The sequence below is a fragment of the Neomonachus schauinslandi genome, chromosome 12 (genome assembly GCF_002201575.2).
Source record: "Neomonachus schauinslandi chromosome 12, ASM220157v2, whole genome shotgun sequence".
NCBI classification, from domain to species: Eukaryota; Metazoa; Chordata; class Mammalia; order Carnivora; family Phocidae; genus Neomonachus; species Neomonachus schauinslandi.
In genome coordinates, this window is record NC_058414.1 from 21,441,683 (window position 1) to 21,468,975 (window position 27,293).

General features: G+C 34.1%; 1 protein-coding gene across 6 annotated transcripts in view; it reads left to right on the forward strand.

Annotated features, from left to right (window-relative positions):
• Positions 1–27,293, forward strand: part of PTPN12 (protein tyrosine phosphatase non-receptor type 12) — an 88,828-nt gene that overhangs the window by 25,494 nt on the left and 36,041 nt on the right. For all 6 annotated transcript variants that reach the window (XM_021689578.1, XM_021689579.1, XM_021689580.2 and 3 more), the window contains 5 exons: positions 13,027–13,135; positions 22,282–22,358; positions 23,985–24,080; positions 24,928–24,966; positions 27,010–27,081. In XM_021689578.1, coding sequence (XP_021545253.1) covers positions 13,027–13,135; positions 22,282–22,358; positions 23,985–24,080; positions 24,928–24,966; positions 27,010–27,081 — 393 coding nt within the window. The remainder of the gene's footprint in view (positions 1–13,026; positions 13,136–22,281; positions 22,359–23,984; positions 24,081–24,927; positions 24,967–27,009; positions 27,082–27,293) is intronic.

Sequence of the window (27,293 nt, forward strand, 5' to 3'; positions counted from 1 at the left end):
TCATAATAAAACAAAACTTATGACTCATTTTCAGATGCTCTCATCACACAGGATAGTGGCGTCATATTTCCAGTTTAATTAATAGTTCTTACAATCAGCTGAAGTTTTAGTCATTTATCATTTTTCCTCACAAGACTGCCTTACAGATTGACATACCTTCTGCTTATCTCAGTAAAGTTTCTTGTGAATATATTAGTATATTCTCTTCAGTGACTTTAACCACAGTTTGAAAAGCTATCAAAATATTGGCATCTTTTGGGGCACCTGGGTGGCTCAGTCGTTAAGCGTCTGCCTTCGGCTCAGGTCATGGTCCCAGGGTCCTGGGATCAAGCCCCGCATCGGGCTCCCTGCTCAGCGGGAGCCTGCTTTTCCCTCTCCCACTCCCCCTGCTTGTGTTCCCTCTCTCACTGTGTCTCTCTCTGTCAAATAAATAAAATCTTTAAAAAAAAAAATATTGGCATCTTTTATTTAAAATTTTGGCTTATTTTGTAACTTTTTCTTAAGAAGTTAAACCCATTCTAGATAATTGTAAGTTATTTTTAGTTATGTATTTCCTCTATATCATTAGTTTGTATGTTTTTAAGATTTATTTATTTATTTGAGAGAGAGAGGGCGTGCACGTGAGACAGCGTGCATGATTGGGGGAGGGCAGAGGGAGTGGGAGAGGGAGAATCTCGAGCAGACTTCCCTCTGAGCATGGAGCCCAACATGGGGCTTGATCCCAAGACGCATGAGATCATGACCTGAGTCAAGATCATGAACTGGATGCTTAACCGATTGAGACACCCAGGTGCCCCATAAGTTTGTATTTTTATTTAAGGTGTTGCATTAAACAAATTATTTTTGTTTGATTTTACCTGTTGGAAGAAAGAGGAGCACTGTTTATCATTATTACAAAGAGATATTTGAAGGCAAAATAATGCCTTAAGTAACTTGGGGTACATATATTCATTATCTGGCCTTTCAGAACTAAGTCTAAAATAATGCCAGAATGAAATATTTTGCAGGGAATCTGAATGTTTAGTATCAAAAATAACCTCCAATTTGTTTCCCCAGGAAATACACAAAAGCTTTAAAAACACATATTTGCTTAATTACCTGGATTTGGGTTTAATTCTTTGATTTTAGTCTTCTTTCCTATCTTGGGTTAGAGTTATAGAAGTGATAGCATTTAGACTTTAACCCTAATTTTAGATAGCTTATCAATTATTCCCTCTCCCCCTCAGCATTTTCTATTTACTGTCTTCCTACCTTAAATATCTAGTCTTCCAGGTAGTCTAGCTTCATTAGTGTGGTTTGACATCAAGTTATGTTAAAACCTGCATTTTTTATCTTTCTTACTTATTGTTCTTACCTAACCTTTCCTGAAAAAGTTACTTGCTAAGTTCACTGGCCAAAGTTTCTAGTAGACCTTATTGTTCGTTTGTAATTTCTTTGTGTTACTCCTATTTCAACCAGATTCTGCATTCTTGTTATGTTTGACCCTGTCAAATTAATGTTCTAATGAGAAGGTCTGCAGTGAAGAATAGAGACTTAGTAATACTCATTTTGAGGAGGATGGATATTCCTTATTACTGGATGGGACTGGATGCCTTGGTTAGCATGCTCAATAATTACTATTAACAATATTACCTAACCTCCTTTTAAGGATTTTTTATAACAGCTTTGTTGAGGTAAATTCACATGTATTGAAATTACTTCATATATACCATAAAATTCACCTCTTTAAAATATACATTTCGGGGCGCCTGGGTGGCTCAGTCGTTAAGCGTCTGCCTTTGGCTCAGGTCATGGTCCCAGGGTCCTGGGATCGAGTCCCACATCGGGCTCCCTGCTCGGCAGGAGGCCTGCTTCTCCCTCTCCCACTCCCCCTGCTTGTGTTCCTGCTCTCGCTATCTCTCTGTCAAATAAATAAATAAAATCTTAAAAAATATATATATATATACATTTCGGTGGTTTTTATTGTAGTCACAAAGCTGGACATCTGTCATCACTATCTAGTTTTGGAACATTTCATCACCAAGAGAAACCCCAAACCCATTACCAGTAACACCTTATTTCTCCCTTTCCCCAATACCATGGTAACTACTAATCTATTTTCTGCCCCTATTGATTTTCCTAGTCTGGACATTTCATATAAATGGGATCATATAAGATATGCTTTTTGTGTATTTTACATAGTACAGTGTCTTCAAGATTCATCTATTAAGTATGTTATCAGTACGTCATTCCTTTTTATTGCTGAACAACAGCCTACTGTATGAATATACCATATTTTGTTTATTCATCAGTTGATGGATATTTGGGCTGTTTCCACTTTTTGGCATTTATGAATAATGCTGCTATGAACATTTGTGTACAAGTTTTTATGTGCACATACATTTTTAATTTTCTTGGGTATATATCTAGGAGTGCAGTTGCTGGGTTGTAACTCTATATTTAACCTATTCAGGAATTGCCCAACTGTTTCTATTAGGAATTTAAAACCTAATTCTACAGACAAAAGTTTGGCAACCTAGCATGACTTTATCGCTACTTAGTCTCTCCTTTTTGAAAAGTGGTAATGATTGTATTCAAGAAGATCCTTTATTACACTTAATTTTTTATATCTTAAAACAAATACCTTTTATTAAACAAAGAGTGTTTTTATGCATTGATAGGAAAAATTGGCTTGGCAGATCTCTTAATAGTAATTCTTATGTATTACTAGACTTGGGGAGTTGAAATGGAAAGGTGCAAAAATATGGCTTGTAAACTTATTCTGGTTTGCCAGATAATTTTCAAGCCTTTGGATATATATAATAATTAGGACTTAGGTGGTCTCTGTATAGATTGGTAATGGAAGGATTAGAGAGAACATCAATGACAGTTTATTTTCTACCATTTTAGATTTTGGCTTATGATTTATTTTGTCTAATGGGTCTAAATAGACTTGCAATGTACAGTTAAAAATTGCTTTCTGAGTTTTTTAAAGAGGAACTGGAGCTGGTAGTGAGCAATGTGGTCTCAAGTATCCCACTCCTAGTATGACACCAAATCTTAGGGTATACACAAAAGAGGATTAAAATGCTCTTTAAGAACAAAAATTTGGCAGTAATTGAGTATACAGATAAAGGTAATTTGGTGTCTGCCAGTTCAGCTAATCTGAGGCAGGTAATTAAAATTTTTCCTAAATTCCTCATCTATTAATAAATCCTACATGCTTATCTCAATTTTTCCATACTTAAAGACATGCTCTATGGTAGGTGCTACATAGGGTGCTTTACATGCATGGTTTAATAAATGCATTTCTTCTGTCTTTACTCCTTGACATAATTAATGTCATTTATTTGTCACATTAAAAAATAATTATTACATAAATACTGTTTATTTATAGTATTTATTTTGTTACGCCCACCAAGTTTGTTCTTTTCCTTCATTCAAAGGGCTTCTTAAATCTTTTCATTTTTAATTGAAAAGACATTGTAATTAAAGGAAAAAAACTTAAGTTACCTATATCCTATATTAAAACAGCTTTCTGTCTTCATTGGCAGTGGGACTAGAAAGTAAGGGGCCAGGTCTGGGAGTTGTTTACTGAGGTACACTCACCAGAACTTGAAATGGATTAGGTGTGAGAGGAAGCAAGTAGGATAAGGGGGAAAATGCCCAAACTACTAGGAGGTCTGAAGCCTGAATGGGTAAAGAGGGCAGAGGTGCTGTGGAAAGAAAAAGAGACATAGAATCATTTGAAAAATCAGGTAGGTTTCTTTTTATCTAGTTAGGTTTAAATTGCTGTTGGGCATGTTAGGTAAGCTGTTTGAATATGGACTGAACTGAAAAGTCAGGACTAGAAATAGAGATTTTGGAATCTTCATAAATGTACTCGGTTAAAGTCACAATAGGGAGGGGATAAACTTGATAAAAGATGAAATCTGAGGAGAGAACAGTTCCAGAGAAAACACAACATTTAGGGGTTGGGAAGCAGAGGAGGCAGAAAGGACTAATAATTAGCAGGGTAAGAGGAGAATCAAGGGACTGTTGTTTCATGGAATCTAAGAAAGGAATTTAAAAAGGGGAGGATCATCTGTATTAAATACTTTATAGGAATTGAGGCTTTGAGATTTTGATGCTGTTTGGAGATTACTGGTGACTTCATAAAAGTAGTTTCAGTAGAAGTAGTAAAGATAAGATTGAAATTTTTAAGGGGTTCGGGAGTTAATGACACCAGTAAGTGCAGCTTTCTCTTTAAAACTGGTCTGTTGACCACAACTTTGTGGCAGTCTGGCTGAGCAAAAAATAATTTATTTCCATATAGTGGTAAATACGTATTGAACTCTTAAACTGCTCAAGTGACTCTTCCTGTGCTATATTTGTTTTTGCAAAGATGAATAGGAATTCTGCAACCATGCTATTAATTTGGGGGTCTTCTTTAATTTTTTAGTTGGACCAGTTGATGTTATTGTGGCTAAATGTGTTAAAGCTGGAACTCCGTATTCTCAATTTTACTGTATGTTTATACTTTTTGTAATGGAATAATGAGATTGGTGATAGATTGCTTTGGAATACTTTGAGAGTCTGGGCTTGGTAGAGTATTCCCCTGTGTAAACGAAAGGGTAACAGGGACTGTTAGGACAGTGTTTTCGTAAATCAGGACACATCACCAGATCATGGGTGGCATGGTCAGGAGCTGTAGGTTTACCCAAATTTTGGAATTTCTATTTTTTTTTTTTATTACTCATTTGACAGAGAGAGACACAGCAAGAGAGAGAACACAAGCAGGGGGAGTGGGAGAGGGAGAAGCAGGCTTCCCGCTGAGCAGGGAGCCCAATCCCTGGACCCTGGGACCATGACCTGAGCCGAAGGCAGACGCTTAACGACTGAGCCACCCAGGCGCCCCTAAAGATTTTTTTTTATTTTATTTTATTTATTTTTTATTCATTTGACAGAGAGAGACACCCAAATTTTGGAATTTCTGAGCAATTTGCTGTGGAGGCAGTGGGACAAAATATTCGAATTTGAATTAACCTGCAAAACGTGGAACCAGTGATTTCATGAGTTAAATGGCTAGAGGAGCATTAGATAAAGGATGATGAAGAAGGAATGAACGAAAAGGTGAGAACCTGTGTGTAGAAACAAAATAATCAAACCTAGGAACACTTTTTTTTTTGCCATTTGTTGTATTAAATATCTTCATTTCAGTAAAATTAATACATATAACAAAACAATTTTAGTGTCCTCTTAATTCAAATGGAATTCTACTTTATTTCCATAAGAATGTAACTTGCAGGTAGACAGAGGATAAACTTGCATTACATCTTCTTAACTTACTTTGATCTTGAGAAAGCACTGTATTTTCTTTTCCGACCCAAGAACAGGAACCTTTCCTTTAAGGAAAGTATTGCTTGTTGTCTAGGCTGTGCAAAAAACAAACACAACAATAACAAAAAAAATGATTATAGGCTTGTTGTGAAATTTTTATAACCTTCTTTTCCTTTTAGTTTTTATGCTTTGCTGTATTTATTATTTTTAAATATAAAGTCTATAGTACAGAGTTTTATTCTAAAACAAGTTCTCAAGGGGCACCTAGGTGGCTCAGTCCCTTAAGCATCTGACTCTTGATTTCCACTCAGGTCATGATTGTATGGAGGGGGCAGATCAAGCCCTGTGTCGCCTTCTGTGCACAGCACAGAGTCTGCTTAAGTTTCTCTCCCTCTTCCCCACCGCGGTCGCACGTTCTCACGCACGCGCGCTCTCTCTCAAAAAAATAAATAAATCTTTAAAAAACAAAAACAAAGACAAGTTCTCAAAATTGAGGTCTATTGCTACCCCTTCAAGGAGAATTTTAAAAGCTGCTACGTTGAAGAGATCTCCTTTACTAGTAGTTGATGGAACTAGGAATTGAACCCCAGCTCCTCTGACTCAAACCTGTCCCATTGTGAAGTACTAATAAAGTGTAAGAGGGCAGAGAAATTTGTTTCCTAAGTATACTGGTCAATTCTAATTTGTATTAATTTTCTCTGAACATTACCACCAGAGAAGGCCTAAAGAGTGTATTTACTCACTACTGTTTGTCCTGGATTATGCTGGTAGTAGCTGGTATTAATAGAAAGAAGACATGGTCTGCATTTTCAGGGAATTCATGTTCTCATGGTATATATGCATATATAAGTTAACATTGGGATATGTCCTAGATGAGAGGTAAATATAAAGGACTGTGGGTAGAGATGAGGAAGCACTTTGGGAGGAAGTGGAAGATGGGGTTTGGTACCAGGACTAGTCTCAGGAAATGTTTTAGTGAGAGGATTTCTGTAGTGAGCTAGAAGAAAGTGAGGAGTTTGTTTGGTGTATACTATTAGGAAAATAAGCATTAAAATCAGCTTGAATAAAGAATAAAATCTTTTTGTTACCCAAAGACCCATATGATCAGCCCCTACTTCAAAATATGTCCTTTTACTATCAGTCCTGACTTAGCTTCAAATAAGAAGGCACAGCTTGCTCTCTGAAGAAGAATGACAGATAAATTAGTCTGTTATATAGCAGTAGGTAAAGCGTGAGCAAAGATAGGAAGATGCATTTTGAAAGGCGGAGTTGCATGTTTTGCAGTTAAAGGTAGACATTGCAGTTGTACAGTTTAAAGACCCTTTGGTTGTTTTGGTTGCTTATAATGGGTATTAGGGATATGCATATTTTTATATAAATAGGTTTGTAAAGATTTAAGAAAAGCTGGTTAGAGATAGTATACTTTTAGTGGAAATTATACTATGATTTTACTACTTGTTGCTGTTACTTTGTATTTGGGGTTTTAAAAAAACTATTTTGTCTTAATGATCATATAACTTATATGGTAAGTATTAGTAATATTACAATTGAGTGGCTTTTGTGATAGACTACAGTTACATATTTCAGGTATAAAACCAGATGAATCTATTCATTTAATAGTTATTACTAAGTGCCACCTGTGTGCCAACCCCCCTCCCTTTTAAAATTCAGATGGATTCGGGCGCCTAGGTAGCTCAGTCGGTTAAGTGTCCAACTCTTGATTTCAGCTCAGGTCATGATCTCAGAGTTCTCGGGGTTGTGAGAATCTCACGAGCCCCGCACTTAGCGGAGAGTCTGCTTGAGATTCTCTCTCCCTCACCTCTCACCGCCCTCCCCCCGCCCCCCGCCCACACACACACACACATGGTCGTTCTCACTTGCTCTCTCTCAAAAAATTTAAAAAAATAGGGACACCTGGGTGGCTCAGTTGGTTAAGTGTCCACCTTCGGCTCAGGCCATGATCCCAGGGTCCTGGGGTCAAGTCCCACCTCGGGCTCCTTGCTCAGTGGGGAGTCTGCCGCTCCCTGCTTGTGCTCTCTCTGTCTCTCTGACAAATAGATAAATAAAATTTTTTTAAAAATTGAAAAAATAAGATAAAATTCAGATGGATTCTCTAGTAATTGCCTCAGAAATTTTTCAGAGCAGTGGCAAAAGCATTACTATTTTATGGGTTAGGTATTCTTATATTTTGGTACAGTATAACCTTTAAGCATGAAGTATAATTTCATTTTTATTTCACTTTAAAGTACAGTTTTCAGATTTGTATATTCTTGTGTGCATATTTACTGAAAGTACTATCTTATGAAACTCATACTGTTTTTTAAATATGTTGACATTGAGGAATTTGGGGCAGTAGCGTGTGGCCTGGTAACAGCGTAAGAAGTCTTGAGCTTCAATATTTATTTATGTTCCATCTTATTCCAAAAAGAATTTGAGTTAGCTAAATTTCCATTTTAGCTCTATTACTTTTTGTGTCCATTGTTTTCTTAGTTGTTCTGATTTAAAATCCAGCCAATTAAGCTTATCTCAACGTATTCTGAATTCTAAGTGTTCAGTGATATGAAGAGAATTAGATATATTTTAGAAGTGGAGCTAACACAACTTGCTGATGCATTGGATGTTGTAGGGGAGGTAAAGGAAGGAATCAAGGATGATTCCTAGCTTTTAGACTTGAGCAACTGTTGAATGGTAGTGCTATTTGGACATGTTTGTGATGTCCATGAGACACCCAGTGGACAATACAGTAGACACCTATTTGGAGAGATTCAACAAACATCACACAACACATTATTATTAGCTTAGAGCCTTAGATAAACAATGAAACTGTTCTACCTTGTTAAAGAACTCAAATCTTAACACATAAATGGATACCTTAAATGAGGATAGTTACATTGCACGTGACTTAGAAGCTTTTGAGAATCAGTTTATTGATTTAAGATTAAGGGAATAAAACTTTTGTGTTTTAAGAAATAAAGAAAAGGGGGTACCTGAGTGGCTCAGTTGGTTAAGCGTCTGCCTTTAGCTCAGGTCATGATCCCAGGGTCCTGGGATCAAGCCCCACTTTGAGCCTTACATCAGGCTCCCTGCTCAGCGGGGAGCCTGCTTCTCCCTCTCTCTCTGCATGCCGTTCCCCTGCTAGTGCTCTCTCTCTCTCTGTCAAATAAACAAATAAAATCTTTAAAAAAAGAAATAAAAAATAATTTGGAACTTTAAAACAAAGTGAATATTAAGCTTCATTTTTGTTTGCATCAAAAATTCTAATGTGTTAGAGACATCTGTATGACTTGTTTAAGAAAGCTCAATAAGTAAATGAATTCACCCATTTTTAATGTGATTTGCATTAGATCTTGGTCTATAAAGTCCAAGAAGATAGTCTAGTCTGTGCCTTCAGTTTTATAGTTTAGTGGATGAGACCGGCAAGATTGAAATCTCACAAGTGGTAATAGAGCAATGTATTATTGAGTCTTCGGTGCTGGGGGCTGAGGAGCTGTTAAGGGAAAGGTCAAGAAAGCTTTCACAAAGGAAATAACCCTTTAGCCAGAGTCCTACTGTTAACTCACCAGCAAGGGTAAAAATTGTCAAACTGTGATGTTGAGGGGCGGAGGGTTGCTTGTGGTGGTGGTGTGGCTGAAGCATCAAATTCTTAAGTAAGAGAATGTTACAAAAAGAAGCTAGGAAATTGGACAGACAGCATTCAAAATGTTATAATTAAACAAGGAATTGGTAGTTTAACTTGGAGGTGATGGACCCACGAGAGGATTTTTAAGGGAGGGACTAAAAATGATCAGATTTATACCCTTTCGGACAGTAACTCTGAGATAAGAAATTATTTAAAAGAATTTATTATGTGACTTTTTCAAGATGTTTAAGGGTAGACCGTTGCAAATCTTAAAGTCTTTTTGTTTTATTTGTTTGCATAGTTAAAAAAAATCCGTATATGATATAGGGTATGGTATCTATAAGCTTATGTAAATACACCACTTAGCTACAATTTGCCGAGTTAGGATAGTAAATGATTCAGAGTACTTTCTTGCTTAGGATTATATTAAATAATTATGTTAAACTTAATAAATGAATTATTTTTTTTAAAGATTTTATTTATTTGAAGAGACAGACAAAGCCAGAGAGGGAACACAAGCAGGGGGAGTGGGAGAAAGAGAAGCAGGCTTCCCGCCAAGCAGGGAGCCCAGTGTGGGCTCGATCCTAGGACCCTGAGATCATGACCTAAGCCGAAGGCAAACGTTTAACGACTGAGCCACCCAGGCACCCCAATAAATGAATTATTTTATTGGTGTTTTAGTTCAGTGCTATTTTCACATACACTGTCACATGCAGTATATTTATGAATAAGATTCCTTAGTATTTTACGTTTCTCAATTAATTAATTTCCTAGTAATTAATTTCACCTAGAGACAATGGAATTGGTGGCCAGGAAGTTAAAATGAAATTACATGTGTAGATACTTCCATTTCATATAGTTAAATGAGCTTTGGTGCTACCCCTACTTCAAGCACTATTTGGACATTAATTTTGATGTATTAAAAGAATAAAATCTTTTGCTTAGGCCAGCATTCAAATCTTATTCTAAGATTAATGTATTTAACATACAAGCATTTAATATGTTCTGGGGTACGGAACATTACAAATATTAATCTGATCATAATCTTATACTCACAGAGCTTACAGTTGAGCCGGGGAAATAAGATGTATACTTTTTATGTATTTATCATAAAGAGAAGTAAATGGTGTTTTAAGAGTGCATATAAAATCTAAAAAGAATTCAGAAGGGAAAGATTATTTTTGCATGAGAGGGATAAGAAACTTTGAAGGACCTAAGACTTAAAAGATGGGTAAGATTTGGAGGCTTATTTACTGAGTGTGGGTATTATCCTCATATTACAGAAGATGAGACAGGTTAAATATATTCATTGTCATACAGCTAGAAAGTGGCAGATCCAGAATTTTAATTGAAGCAACTAACTGTAAAGCTGACCCTGTTTTGTTTTGTTAGGAAATATGGCCTTACTTGGTATCTTTTTAAAACATTTGGGTAGAATTTTTTGATGTCAATTTTTTTATGTACAAAGTTTTCATGTTTAATGGACCACCTTTGTTTTATTTATACTACACCAGAGATGAGTATTGCCAATGGGTATGAAACTTTAAGTACACTACTTATGTAGACTTATTTTAATAGAACATTGGAAGCTTGAAGTAGAAAGCGTACCATGCTGTGCTGGGCTTTAAGGAAACTGGATATATAAAAATTCAAACTCAAATGAGATGTTTATTTGTACACAAAAGTGTTCTTATGTTTTATTATATGAAAAATGCAGTCATTTCACATAAGAACTTTATTTTGCCCATTTCTCAATAACATAATTTGTCATGTAAAAAAAGAAATGATTGGAGTGATTGCAGGTATTCCAGAAGTGCATTAACATTTTATAATTAAATTCATCCCCTCTTCCCTTTTCTTTGTAGTTATATACATTTTTTTCAGTGATTGTTACCTAATTCCTTTTCCCCCTGTGTTTCTGCAAGTGTTTAGATTGATAACCTTCTGTAAGTCACAGTCACATACAGTATTTTGTAACGCATTAAGATACTATAAATAACTGAAAATTAAAATCTTTGAGCAAAAAAATACAGAGATTCTAATTAAATATGTAAGATGTATATGTGTATAACTGGGAGGGTCTTTGTTAACATGGATTAAGAAAATCATGAGCAATCTTTTCTATTCCCTTTAATATTTTTAGCATTTAATTTTCTAAAATCTTTTTAAGTTTTTATTTTATTTAAGTAATCTCTACAACCAACGTGGGGCTCAAACTCATGACCCTGAGATCAAGAGCTGCATTCCTCCAACTAAGACAGCCAGGTGCCCCTTTAGCATTTAAATTTTTGAATAGGCAATACATTCATATAATCTCTAATAAGTATGAAATAATATATAGTAATGTTTCTTTCCCATCCATTTCCTATAGCTATTCATTTCTCTTCTCCACCAATAACAACAACCTTGTTCAGTTTCTGTCCCAGAGATATTTTATGCACATGTACAAGAAAATGCAAATATATTTTTATTCTTAACACCATCGGTAGTGTATTACATACACTGTTGTGTTCCCTGCTTTTTACACTTAATATGTATTTTGAGGCATTTCCATATCCCTATATGAAGAGCTTCCTTGTTTTCAGTTATATCATATTTAATTGTATGAATGAAACAAATTTAGCCATCCTGTATTAATAGACTTTTATTTGCAGTCCTTTGCTGTTTTAAACAATGCTACAGTAACTAACTTTGTGCATAATATGTCATTTCACATGTGCCGTTTAGAGGACAAATTTTTAGAAGTACACTTGCTGGGTTAAGGGGTTATGTGTATTTGTAATTGCCAAATTACCCTCATTAGGGCTTGTGTTAATGTTCTCTTCTACCAGCATTGTATTGAAGTTTTGGTTTTCTCACACCCTCACCAACATTCCATTTACTTTTAAATACAATTTTTTCCCCTAACCTACTTTTGAGAACCTTATTACCATAGAAAATAGCATCATAAATGTGGGTAATTTAATTTCGGCATTGTGATAAGGCAGAACAAGATTCTAATAAGTCTTTTCATCTTACTGAAAAAAATGTGTATTCCTGTTTTAGGTCTCTAATACTGTCATTATAAAGTTTAGTAGTTTTTCAAAGAAAACAAAAGATTCACTATTCTGTGTTAAATTGTCTACTTATAAGATTATTTCAAATGCTGTATATTGAAGTATATCATAACAAGAATATGTTAAGAATCTTAAATAAGTTCTGTGATTAAAAAAAAAAATGTTTTGTTGCTTAAACCTCAGCATCACAAGTAGCAAAAGTAAATGGTGAAAAAGTTAAATGTTACCAGACTTTTTGTTCATTTCATTTGTAGTCAATAATTCATTGAATAGTAAAACCAGAATGCCTTCAATATGTCTTTAAGCTTGGAAGAAAGTAGGCTTCTTTGAAATTAAATTTCAGCAATGTAGTTGAGTAGTGAATTTAAACAATTCACAATGCTGACTTTCAGTGCTTCTGAAAGCAGGAAGTGTATTACTGACACGCAGAAATATTCCAGCCCAAAGAACATCCCTACTGCCATATGTGGTAAGAATTTGTCACTAACTCACAAACCACTTCTGTAATGCAGTGAATAAGCAGAATTGGTCTTTGTTGGACATTTCCAATTCAATATGAAAGAACTTTGTTTTGCAGTGTCTTATAAGTAATTATTAGCTTATGCCTTGGAAGGAGCCTGGCACATCATGGGTGCCCAAGGTTTATTGAGAGAAGGAATAAAGAAACTTGTACATAATCTTTTAGGCATGATTTACTTGGTTTTAGGGACCCATAGTTAAACACAAAATGTTGAATAAGTTAAGGACTGAGTTAAATATTCTGACTCAACTTATTAATGATTTCTTTAAATAAAATTGCTTACTTTTATTTTAGTGTCCCCTTTCAATGCTATTTGGAAAATTAATCTTACGTTTGCACTTATGGTTAAAAAAAAATTATCCTTGGGGTTAATTATTAAGGGATAGGGAGATACTGTGAGCCTAGAACACCAGGAAAATGAGCTGTAAGGAATTGGGGTTAGCAGAATTCAATACAGAGCTATTTATAAATCATTAAAATTTTGAAAATATTAATGTTTTTATAAACTTGAATTTTTTTGTTTATATTTTAAGCGATTAAGAAGATTGTCTACCAAATATAGAACAGAAAAGATTTATCCCACAGCCACTGGAGAAAAAGAAGAAAATGTTAAAAAGAACAGATATAAGGACATACTGCCATGTAAGTTTGAAATGCCCTCATAGAATGATTAGAAAATGTTAATTAGCGGCTTGTAGCCTAAACTAGTTTTACTCTTCCTAATGCGTTTGATTGTAAAGGAGTTAGTAATTAACTTCCCTTTACACTACTCTATAAGATAATTCGTAATTGTGCTTCTTGTTTTTCCTTCTGAAAGTACTTTTTGTTTTTTACTTTTTTCTTTAAGCATCACAATTACTCTGATACTTACTTTAAATACAAAAAAAATCCAAGTAAGAATGTCTTTTGTGCACTCCCTGTTCAAAGAAGGTATTTTGTTAAAATAAAATAGATAATTCAGTAAATATAATGGAATAAATTTTATAAAATGCTAAAAATACTAGCTCTTATCTATTCACAATTAGAACCTTGATTGATTAATTATGCATGAAAACATGAACCATAAGGGGATTCATGCCTGCATATCTGCTTTCTCAGTAGGCTCAGTATGTGTCTCTGAAGAGTATACCTTAGACTGACAGCATTATATTATAATAATATAATTATATTCTTAAAAAGCATGGTTTTTGGCAAAATACCTTTAACTCTAAAAGCATGCATACTTAAGTGTGTTCCTATTTTATACAAAAACTTTACATCGTACATGCTATCTCTTAAAGCTGCTAATAGTCTTTTTCTTTGGGCGCCTGGGTGGTTCAGTTGGTTAAGTGACTGCCTTCAGCTCAGGTTATAATCCTGGAGTCCCTGGATCAAGTCCCGCATCGGGCTCCCTGCTCGGCAGGGAGTCTGCTTCTCTCCCTGACCCTAACCCCTCTCATGTGCTCTCTCTCATTCTCTCTCTCTCAAATAAATAAATAAAACTTTAAAAAAAAAAAGTCTTTTTCTTTTCCTTCAACTGTCTTGAAATAGCTACATTCCATGGCACCATTCCCTCAACTCTCACTTGTTGTTTTCCCCAGCCTTAAGTTGAGATATAATTGACAAATCTCATTAATTTTTAAAGGTTGTTCTCTCTAAAATGTCTTTGATAAAGTTTTCAGTGACTTTATTTGTGCCAGATTTAGTAGTCTTTTTTCAGTGCTTACTCCTATCTGTTAACCATTTTGATGCCATTGACTGGTCTCTATTTCTGAAATTTTCTTCTTCCATGAAATCCTTCTTTCAGATTGGCTTATCCCTCTCTTTCTCACTGTCTTCTTTGCATAAATTTAATCCTTCAGCTTTTTCTTGTTGTTCAACTGTATTCTCAGCTGTGGGATCAGTGGGTGTCCAGTATTAGCAGAATTACTAAGTGGCAAGTGTACATAGTATAATGGTGAAGAGTTTTGGCTCTGGAAGTTCAAATCCTAGCTCTACCACCTGCTATTTATATGACTTTAAACTCATCCTTTCTGTGCCTTTTTTCCTCATCTATAAAATGGAGATTAAAATAATAATACTCTTTATGATTATTTTGAGCATTAGATAGGTTAGTGCATGTTAAAAAGCTTAGAATTATACCTAGTACATCGTAACTAAACATTCAGCTTTTGGAAAATACAGTCCACTTTCTTACCAGTCCCCCTCAGAATGGTGGATGGTGTGGGTTTCTGGACAGTTTTTATTAAGCAAGATAATCTCAACATACTCTTAATGTACTCTGGAATTAATGCATATACTTTTAAAGAGATAATTTCTCTAATTTCTTTTTCTATCATCTGGGGAAATGAATCTTAAACAGCTCCAGCTTTCTGTTTTCATATGTTGTGTTTTATTCATTCATTTTACAAGAAGCTTTGAGCAAATACTGTATGCTGGAGATGCAGCAGCAAACAAACTTAAAAATCCCTGCCTTTGTGGAGTTTATATTCTAGTGAAGGGGGAATAGACAGTAAATACAAATAATATATATGGTCTCTCAGATGGTGGTTAGTGGTATTGAGGATAATAGAGTGGGCATGAGGCACATAGAGACAGCTGAGACTAGAAGGGGGGGAAGCTTTACAATTTTAAATAGAGATAGAGGGAGACATTAAGTGGTGTGCTATAAAATTGGCCCTCTAATAAATAAAAACCTTAATTTGTGTTGTTTGTCAATTTCTGTGGTACATGGATTATTTGCCATAATCAACACAACGAAACTTTGTGGTAGGTACTAGTATATGCCATTTTGCAGATGGGAAACTGAGACAGAAATTAAATAGCTTGTCACATAGCTAATAGAATTGATGAAAATTTAAACTCAGGTGATTTTTGTCCAGAGCACTAGTTCTCAACTAGGGTGATTTTGCCCCTAGAAGAGACAGTTAGCCAATGTCTGGAGACATTTTGGTTGTCACAACTGGGATATGGAATGGCAGGCTGCTACTGGCATCTAGTGGGTAGAGGCTAAGGATGCTGCTGCATCCTATAATACAGAGGCTACAGCCTCCCCACAAACTAAAAGAATTAACACAAGGCCAAAATGTCAGTAGTGCTCAGGTTGAGAAGCCTTGCCCTAGATCCTGAGCTCTTAATCATTGTGCTATAGTCAGACTGGCAGTGTCTTTTTCCTTTTAAGTTATTTAAGGTTTGATAAGTCAGTTTCCAATAAATTTCTAGTCATTTTAATTTGGAAAATTATATTAAAAGCAATTGGATTTAGAGATGTATATTTACTTACTGTCATAAAAATAATATAAGTTGTCAGTTTCCTTTGCATGTTTAGCATGTCCAGTGCTTCCAGACACAGTATTTTTTTAAACAGCTTTATTGAGGTATAATTTACATACCAGGTATAATTTAAATATACAATTCAATAATTTTTAGTAAATTTATATAGAGTTGTGCAACCATTGATACAATACAGTTTTAGAGCATTTCTATCAACCCTCAAATGATCGTTTATGCCAGTTTGCAGTCCTTAGCCCCAGGCAACCACTAATGCTTTCTGTCTCTAGATTTGCCTATTCTGGAAATTTCATGTAAATGTAAGTATACAATATGTAGTCTTTTATGTCTGGATTTTTTCATGAAGCATGTTTTTGAGGTTCATCCATGTTGTAGCATCTATCAGTAGTTCATTCCTTTTTATTGTTCAGTAATATTGCATTGTATGGATATATCACATTTTGTTTATCCATTCACCAGTTGATGAACATTATGAATAATGCTACTATGAACATTTCCATACAAATCTTTATGTGGACATACGGCTCTCTTTCTCTTGGGTAGATAACCCAGGAATGGAATTTCTGGATCTATGGTACCTTATGTTTAACTTTTTAAGAAACTGCTAAACTGTTTGTTAAAGTAGCTTTGTACCATTTTACTTTCCCACCACCAATATATGGGGGCTCGTTTCTCCACATTCCTTTTTACTGTCAGTCTTTTTGAGTATAGTTATTCTAGTGGGTGTGTAGAGGTATCTCTTTGTGGTTCTAATGTGCGTTTCCCTAATGACTAATGTTGAGCATCTTTTCATGTTCTTTTAGCCACTTGTATATCTTCTTTGGTGAAAAGTCTCTTCAAATTCTTTGTACTTCCATTAGATTTTTTTTTTTTTTAATTCTATTGAGTTGTGGGGTGCCTGGGTGGCTCAGTCGGTTAAGCATCTAGCCCTGCATTAATCTAGCCCTGCATTGGGCTCCCTGCTTGGCAGGGAGCCTGCTTCTCCTTCTCCTCCCTGCTTGTGTTCTCTGTCTCTCTGTCTCTCTCTCTCTCTCTCAAATAAATAAAATCTTTTAAAAAAATAATTCTATTGAGTTGTTAAAGTTCTTTTTTTTTTTTAAAGATACTATTTATTTATTTGATGAGAGAGACAGCGAGAGAGGGAACACAAGCAGGGGGAGTGGGAGAGGGAGAAGCAGGCCTCCTGCCGAACAGGGAGCCCGATGTGGGGCTCGATCCCAGGACCCTGGGACCATGACCTGAGCCGAAGGCAGACGCTTAATGACTGAGCCACCCAGGTGCCCCAAATTGTTAAAGTTCTTCAGCTGTCCTAGATAGAAGTCCTTCTTTACATACATGGTTTGCAGATTTTTTCCTCCCAGTTCATGGCTTGTATTTTTATTTTCTTAAGGTGTCTTTTCGTTTTCTTAAGGTGTCTTTTAAAGTGTGCAAGCTTTTTTAATTTTGATGTAGTCCAATTTATCAGTTTTATGGATCATGCCTTTGATATTCTGTCCATGAACTCTGCCTAATTCAAGATCACAAAGATTTTCTGTTTTCTTATTTTTCTTCTGGAAGTATTGTAGCTTTAGCTTTTACATTTAGGTCTATAATCCATTTTCAGTTAATTGTCTGAAATAATCTGTATGTAGGATTGTTCTAATACCATTTGTTGAAAAGACTGTCCTTTCTCCACTGAATTGCCTTGGTACCCCTGTTGGAAATCATTGGACCATAAATGTAAGGTTTTTTTTTTTTTTTCTGGACCCTTAATTCTACTACACTGTTGTATTCTTAAGCCAGTATCATACTGTCTTCATTATGGTAGCTTTGTAGTAAGTTTTAAAAGCAAGAAGTGTTAAGGCCTCCAACTGTGTTCTTATTTTTTAAAATTTATTTGGTTCTTTTGGTTCCTTTGCATTTACATATAAATTGTGGGATCAATTTGTCAATATCTGCAAAAAACCCTTAATGGATTTTGTAAGGATTGCATTGAATCTGTGGATCAGTTTGGGGAGAATTGCCATCTTAGACCATATTGATTCTTCCAATCTATGAACATGAATTGTCTCTCTCCATTTATTTAGATCTTTAATTTCTCTCAGTAGTGTTATTTGGTTTTTAGTGTACAAGTCTTGTGTTTATTTTTTTAAATTCTTTATCTGAATGAAAAATTTTTTTAAGATTTTATTTATTGTGAGAAAGAGAGAGCAAGCACACACAGCTGGGGGAGAGGCAGAGGGAGAGGGAGAAGCAGGCTCCCTGCTGAGCAGGGAGTCCGATGCAGGGCTTGATCCCAGGACCCTGAGATCATGACCTGAGTCGAAGGCAGGCGCCCCTGAATGAAATTATTTTATTCTCAAATTCTTTATTACTAGTACATAGAAATACAATTTATATATATATATATTTTTTTTTTTTTTAAAGATTTTATTTATTTGACAGAGAGAGACAGTGAGAGAGGGAACACAAGCAGGGGGAGTGGGAGAGGGAGGAGCAGGCCTCCCGCTGAGCAGGGAGCCCGATGCAGGGCTCGATCCCAGGACCCTGGGATCATGACCCGAGCTGAAGGCAGACGCTTAACGACTGAGCCACCCAGGCGCCCCTACAATTTATATTTTTGTATTGATTTTTTTTAATCTAGTGACCTTCCTGAACTCATTTATTAGTTTAGTAGTTTTTTATGGATCCGTTAGGATTTTTTAGATACTGACTCATTTTATCTGCAAAAAAATGACAGTTTTACTACTTCCTTTCTGATCTGAATGCCTCTTTTGCCTTGTTCTACTAGTTAGAACCGCTAATACATTGTTGAAGTGGCAAGAGCAGACATTTTTGCTTTTGATCCATTAAAAGTAGTTTCATCATCGTTCAAAGATTATATGGGTTTTTCTAGAGCTATCTTGGAGACTTGATTCATTTTATACTAGAATACTGAGGCCAGTTCCAGAATTAAGAAATATCTAGATGCTCTTGTGTCAAGAATGATCTGTGCTTTGTCTGCTAAGAGGACTAAAATCCAGCTGGCTAGCCTTTAGAAGTGATGGATCAGGGCGCCTGGGTGGCTCAGATGGTTGGGCATCTGCCTTCGGCTCGGGTCATGATCCCGGGGTCCTGGGATTGAGTCCCGCATCTGGCACCTTGCTCGGCAGGAAGCCTGCTTCTCCCTCTCCCACTCCCCCTGCTTACGTTCCCTCTCTCACTGTCTCTGTCTCTGTCAAATAAATAAATAAAATCTTAAAAAAAAAAAAGTGATGGATCAGTGTAATACACATATTGTAATTTAATTATGAAGATTCTTGTTTTTCCCTGAGACCTAGGATTTAATCACTAGGAAGTTTCGGTTTCTTCAGAGGTGACAGTATTTAAATATTTTCTTTTTGTTGCCATAGGTTGTTGATGTTTGTTTGGGGGAAAAAATGTTGTGTAGAGAGCCTCCTGTGTGGCCAGTCTTGGTTTTATCTGTTTGGAGTTGGGTTCTTGGGAGATTATAAAGGCAATCAGCAAAACCATGGAGAGGAATGATTGTTTTAATTTCTTTAATATTCTTTAAGTTATACATGTTTATGCTTAATAGGAGCACCAATGAAAAATCGAAAATACACGTGATGATGTGTTATGTTATATAAGCAACTTAACGTTGGTTTTTAAAATTATCAGTAATATACTGTGATTATTTGGTATAAAGCAATGACTACAAAATTGGTTGTGTTTTAGAGTTTAAAATAAGCTATTTTTCTGCCCCATCTTGAAGTTACTGAATCAAACTTAACTACAGAATATGCTACTCAGAAGTCTTGTATTTTAATTTGCTTTTTCCAGCCCCCAGGTGTTGTATGATTAGAGATAGATGAAATAAGATTGGCAAAATGTTGAAATTATTTATTATCATACTGTATGTTAATTAACGAATTTAAATAAAAACTTAAAAATGTTGAAATTATTAAAACAGGCTAATGGATATATGGGGATTCATTATGTTATTTTTGTGTATGCATAAAATTTTCCATCACAGAGTATTTTTAAAAAAATTACCAGCTTGGATGTAACAGCCTAATACCAGTATTGACTGTCATTTGGGAGCTGCTGTTCTCATTTGGGTTCACAATCCCCAGAAACATTTACTGAGGATCCAGTGGTAAACCAACTATTGTACAAAGTCCTATGTTTGAGATACTTTAACTGGAGGCTAATATGCCACATGAGTAAAGGTAATTAATTGGGACTCCTCATTACTGGCAAACATGGTGAGAGGAAGCTTTGTGTAGTTACTTAACTGTGATTATCCTAACTACTGAATATTCCCATTCACCAGAAGGTCAAGTGAGATGAGAAACAGAGCATTGGTAAACATGTAAACATTCTCTTTTCTGGAAACACAGAAAAGAGATAACATGATTTTAATTGGAGGCTAGTATGTCTTTCTTCTGTATCTCTTCCTACAGATTTTCAAAGATTTCACCAAAATCAGCAGAACTGGGTGGGCCTTAGTACTAATGTATAAAATTTGAGTCATTGACAAATTAGTTATTCATTAGTTGACTTTTAAGGGTTTGCTAAAAAGTTTTATTCATGCCTGTTACCATTTCTGTATTTGTCTTTTTCTAACTTTAATTGCCCTTAATATTCATCGTCCCTGGATTAGAAAGGACCGTTATAATGATAATGGCATCTTACATATTACATGCTGTGGTTCTTTCCAATCTGGATACTTGTGAATATTAGGCAATCCTACTGCTTTAGGATTTCCTAGGCTCAGAGTATCTTCCCCCAAATATTTATTACTACAAATGGAAAGATAGTAACTTTACAGTGGGCGACAACCAGGCGACACCATATTAACCAAGTATTCAAGGTTAATATCACAAATAATATGGAATTGACATCATAAGCCCCTTGGTGTGTCTTCTCACTGAGAAGGACACATCATTCTCTGGTGTTCTTGCCAAAAATGCATAAACCTCATTCCAATCATAAGAAAAAAAAAATGAGTCAAAGCAACTTTGGTAGACTGGAACAAACTAAGGAGAAATAGTAACTACATGTAATGTGGGATCCTGGAAAGAGAAAAAAAATTTTAAGAATCAACACAAACTGGAACAAAACTATTTGCATTACCTATGACTAAAGACTCATTTTTCTTTTTTTCATATAAATCGGTAGGAAAACATAGACACTGGTAAAAATGTGCAAAGGACATAAAGAAGCAGTATATGGTAAAAGAAATCTCAGTAATCAGTTAACTATGAAAAATGTGCGACCACTTGCATAGTTCAAGAAATACAAGTGTGATTTTTTTACTTTTTAGAATGTCACCTGTTAAAAAGTATAATACCCAGTCACTCTTACAAATAGCATTTGTACTGTGTAAGTTAGTATACACCTTTTAGAAGGCAAATAGCATTTCTTCTTTTAGGAACTTACGTTATACCACTGCTAGCAGTGAAAGCAGATACATGTACAGCAGTGTTCAGTGTGGTAGTGTTTTTAATAGGAAAAAATGGTCTATCAGTACTGTAGCTGGTTAAATAAATGATGAAACATCCATATAATGGATTTTATGTAACATGTGAATAAAATAGACCTGTATTATGTTAGCTCTGGGAAGAATTCCAGGATATAGGATTAACTGAAAAGCGAGATAACAGAATATGGGATCATTGCATTTGCAGTTTTCAAAGTATGTAGGTATATGCATAAAAATTACTTCTGGAAGGAAAAAAGAACCTTAATAGTGTCTTTGTTGGGAAAGAGAGACCTGGAGTTCAAGGACAGGGGAAGATTACTTTTCATTTTATACCTTTCTTTAAGGGGCACCTGGGTGGTTCAGTTGGTTAAGTGTCTGACTCGATCTCAGCTCAGGTCTTGGTCTTGGAGTCATGAGTTCAAGCCCGTACTGGGCTCCATACTTGCATGGAGCCTGCTTAAAAAAAAAAAAAAAGCCTTTCTTTAAAATCTGATTTTTAAAAATTGTATACATATTACCTTTATTTGAAAGAATAAAATTGCAATTTTATAAAACTAATGAAATTTATATTTTTGAACTTTTTTGTAAAGATTGTTCTTTACCTTAATTTGGCCATTACCTAATAATATTATTGCCAAGTGCAGTATTTAGCACTTTTTATGCATCATACTTCATGTGTCATAATTTACTTAATTTTTATAATTTCTTGTAAAATATGAAAGCTGCATTTCCTAATAAGAATTTCGGCAAATGAGCTTGTACATTAGTGGTTAGTGTCCGCTACCTCATATGCTTGTTAAAAAACTGCAGAGGCTTCGCCCTGGGCTCTTGTCTAGCAAATCTGGGATGATGCCCAGGAATTTGTATTTTAAAAGAGTTCCTGAGATTATTCTGATTACAGCTTTAAAACACAGCTTTACATCATCAGATTTTTGTTTTTATAGACTTATTTTCTATAAATATGATGTTAGAAATTGTTTTTTAAAGAAAATATTTTTTAGCTATATGGCTTATTAGACCACATGTCTACCAACAGGACATAATTTATGAAATCCTTTTTTTTTTCTTACAGTTGATCATAGCCGAGTTAAGTTGACTTTAAAGACTCCTTCTCAGGATTCAGACTATATCAATGCAAATTTTATTAAGGTATGTATTAACTTCAAATGATGTTTCTCTGCCCTACTTAATGTCTTCCTACATACTAGTTTTATTAAAATTTTTTAAATTGCCTAAATATACCAAAGCAAAAACAAAACAAAATAAAAAACAAAAAGAAAATCACAGCCCTGACACACTCTTTATGTGGTGTCCTTCTAACCTTATTCATAAAGATAAAGAGTTTTGCTTAGTATCATGATAGTTGAGATTGCTTTCTATTTTTTCTTTTTTTACATTGAAGGCTTATAAACAATATACTAATTGTTAAATCATCTTCTCCATTGTCCCTTTGGGTTTGTATACACAAATGTATATACATGGTTATTCCTTGTTGAACTCTATAGGTTGTTTCCAATTTTCTTGATGGTAATATTGCAGTGAACATTGTTATTCTTTTGAATAATTTCTAAGGATAAATTATCAGGGCTGGAATTATTGGGTAATACTGATTTAAAATTATAGAATATAAGTTTAGATAAAAACCTTTTGAAAATTGTCACTGTGTTTCGAGTGGCAACCCAAGTGAATACAAGATTAAATACAGCCTTTATGTAGATAACCATTTTTGGATACTCTCATATCGAAAGCAGTCAAGTTCTTGCATAGTAGTTACCAATAGACAGATTCAAACTGCTACTTGATTAAATAAAAGACTACTTTGTTCCATTAGTTATTCTGTTTTTGAATGACAGTATAATTTCAGTTCTTTTATATATGGTATTTATAGATATTTTTAAAAAATATTTTGTTGACAAAAATATTAAGGTGGTACAAGTTACATGGTAAAATTAATATTACCCATGTCAACATTAAACAGTCAAGGTTTCAAATAAAAACTTTTTTCCCCAAAAAAATTTTATTAAAATTATGGCAAAACCCAAAATTAAGAAGTTAAACAAAAACTAATATGTAGGTGGTTTCCTGTTTAGATGTTGTCAATGTTGATATTCTTTTATAAGGACATTTGTTAAAAGTACTAGTTTTGCGGCCCCAGCTGGCTCAGTCGGTGGAGCATGCAACTCTTGATCTCAGGGTTGTAAGTTTGAGCCCCACATTGGGTTAAAGATTACTTAAATATAAAATCTTTAAAAACCAAAAAAAGCTCCAGTTTTTAATTCTACTTAGTAACATTGATTTATTTTTTGATTCAATTATGTGCTAGTTTAGTATTTTAGTCTGTTGTCTTATTTGGTATATTCCCAGGTTTCTTATTAGATATGTATATAGTAGGCACTCAATAAATCTTTTAAGTTGAGTAAATAATTGAAGGTAGCTGTGGAAGAATGTAGCTAAGAAAGAACTATCAGGTAGTTTTACTATTGTTTTTAGAATCAAAGCATGCTTCTTTATGTTTCTTTCTAGTTAGCTTTGTTGACTAGGTATTGGGGCTTTTTTTTAAAGCCAGGTAAATAGTAATTTGTAAATTAGCATAAGGCAGTTTATTTATCAATTCTGTGTGCCATGTCTAATAAATACACAAAAATAGGATATTGTTTGGAAATACTTCAGGTGAAAAGAGGAGTATTGCTAATAAAATTTGAAACCTTAGATTTTAGGTAAGGAAATATTTTTAGTAATTGTAATAAATATGAAATTTCCTTTTAACCATTTTAGGGTGTTTATGGGCCAAAAGCGTATGTGGCAACCCAAGGACCTTTAGCAAATACAGTAATAGATTTTTGGAGGATGATATGGGAGTACAATGTCGTAGTAAGTAATTTAATTTTCATAATCTATTTTGAGAAGTATTATATGTAATGACATAGGATGTTTTGCTGAATAAGGAATGAGAAGACTTTTTAGCCATAATGATATGTTAATTATAACTAATGTTTACTAAAAAGACTGAAATTGAAGTCTAGGATGTCTCATTCGAGTCTCACAAATTAGTTGAAATATTTTAAGAAGAGTGTGTGATAATACTTTAAATCTTTTCCTCAGTCAGTTAACTAAGAAGATACCTACCAAGTAAGATGGATTAATAGATGGATAGAGGGATAGCTATGTGACAGAAGAAGAGTGAAGTCTTAATGGTAGAATATAGATGGTAGCTATACAGTGTTTACTGTAAGATTATTTCAGCTTTGCTATATGTTTGAAACATTACATTCTAAAATGTTGGGATGAAGAAGCAAATCTCATAACCTTTTTGTTTAAAGACAGTATTAAATGCATTCAACTTTCAGATAATTTTATTAAATATATTTAAAATACCTTGGGTAAATGTTTGGTAAATATCCTAAAGGTGATATTTTAATGTAATTTCAAAAGTCAGAGGCCAATCTATAAGGATCATAAAATTTAATTCAAATTAAATACATTATGTTAATTGAAGCCAATTTAATTTGTTGCTATATAGTTATCCCTTGATTGTAAGGTGTGATTTTGATCATTTCTTTAACTCCTACTTTTAATATTAAAATTGCTTTTTTTGACAGGCCAGGTATAATTTTACTCAGAGTAAAAAGTAATTCTTGAATTCATATTTTATTTAAAAAGTAAAATTGTGTTTAACTGATACAGTCTTTATCCCATCCCATCTCCTATTTCTTTTTAGATCATTGTGATGGCCTGTCGAGAATTTGAGATGGGAAGGGTATGTATACCTATTAACACTTAAAGTAATTGTGGACGTTCCTTTTTATCACTTCATTTCTAGGGATATATGGTTCCTGGTTCTTTATTCTATTCTGAGCCTAAGTAGTTAAGGTAGATACTTCTTTTTTGTGTTCTGTTATTGGTTTTATTTGATCAAAGGAACATCATAATCTCTAAAAAGCACATAAACTTTTTTTTTTACATTTCATAAGTATGTTTTATGATACACTTAAAATAATAGATACTGTATTATTACTTAGTCTTTCGAAGTTTAATGGTGTTGTAAATAGAACACTACGGACTGCAGTAGAGAGGAATAAATTGAACAAATGAAAATTAATTTAATAAAGTAATTTTGATTAATTATATCAATTTATAGCTGGAATATTCTGATTTTTCTGTCTGAGAATACCACTAAAATTTTTTGTTTGTTCATTTATCTTCAAAAGCAAAGAGAACAAAATTCCTTAATCTGAAGTTTTTAACATTGGTATTTTTATACTCTGTGCAAGTAAAATTAGTTTTAAAACCATGTGATCTCCTGCAGCATCAAGACCAACTAAGTCTTTATGTTGGTGGTGCTAATATATTTACAGAAAATAGGTATTAAATAAAACTTAAGTGTGGTCTTCTATAAATGTGACACATCAGACTTAGAAACAAATTATGTGGTGATTTGAATTTTCCTTATACTAATGTGGTACATTGGTTAAAGTAAAATTTTTTTAAATCTGTTTCACCCATCTTCACACCTACCCTCCCCTCTGGCAAAAAAGTTGTAAAACTTCTTGTTAAATTTTTTTCAGTAAAGGATATATTGCATAAAGAAAGACAGTGCATCTTTTAGTTATGTGAGACATTGTACTACATAAATCATTGGGAAACCAATGTATTGGTGTATTTTAACTAATAATTTTTGTCATTCCTCCCTATTAAATCCTTTACCAGTAGTGGAAGTATTAAGTAATATTGGATAGAAAATTAATAGTCTAAGATTAGAAAATACACAAACCAATAAATTAAGTAATTAGGTTATCTGTTTAAGAATTGACAGGATATACTTCAATACCAGTATTATTAATTGTTCGTATTAGAAAATTTAAATTTCACTCTCCTACTGTTTAAGTTACTGTTAAGGTTTAGGATTTATTCCTCCTTTCATTTCTGTTAATGTTTGCCACTTGTATTTCAGTAATAATACTTGATGGAAAAAGGTCATACTGAGTACAGAATTTTTGAAGCTAAAGATTTTGTGATTCATAGTGTTTTGTTAGTAGTAAATTGTCAGTGAGTTAGGACCTATGAATTTATTTGATGAGCTTGACTGATTTTGACCTAATGGAAAGAACATAGATAATGAAATCAAATAAACCTACACTTTACTAGCATTTTGACCATGGTGCAGTGAACTATACCCTCTGAGCTTTAGTTTTCTTATCTATGAAACGAATGTGATGATTATAGATTATGCATGTATGATGTTTAGCACATAGTTTTTGGTGTCAATTGTTTATTAGTTTATACCTGGAATATAAATACCAATATATTCCTTACTTAGTTACAACCTGGAAAATTCTTCTTATAGCAAGTAGGGTGTTCTTTCTACTATCCCACAGATTTTATACCTAATGGGAATTCAGCTAGATATTATAGAGATTGTCATTTTACAAACATTAAAACTTGCCTGGCAACCCTTTATACTAAACAGACTTCTTGTGCCAGGCACTTTGTTTTTTTAAAGCAGTGTTTCTTTTCTAGAGGAGGATCTTTGCAATCTACTCTGTTGACCAAGCAGATAGCAATGAACTGCTTAGACACTTATATTAATAAAGTTCCTTTGAGTAATCTTGGAGAACAAATAGTAGCTTACCTTTAAGAACAGTTGGATAAGTGTAAGCTCTTCTAACACTTCGCCTACTGATGACAGTTTTTCTGTCTTCTGGGAAGAGCAACAAGCTGAACACTAGGGCACAGAATATTTGTAAAAGTTCAGGAAAAACTACCATATGGATTACTTACTGACTTTTTTTTTGGACAACAGAAAAAATGTGAACGCTATTGGCCTTTGTATGGAGAAGAACCTATAACATTTGCACCATTTAAAATTTCTTGTGTAAGTACTTAGTTATATATATATATATATTATTCAGAAAATTGGGATGCTAGACTTATGAATAATTATAATATGATATGAACCCAGTTTTATATAAGCCAAGCATTCAATATTTCCATGTATACTTAATTATAATAAATATATATTAATAATAATGTTTGTTTTTTGGGGCCCCTGAGTGGCTCAGTCAGTTAGGTGGCTGACTCTTGATT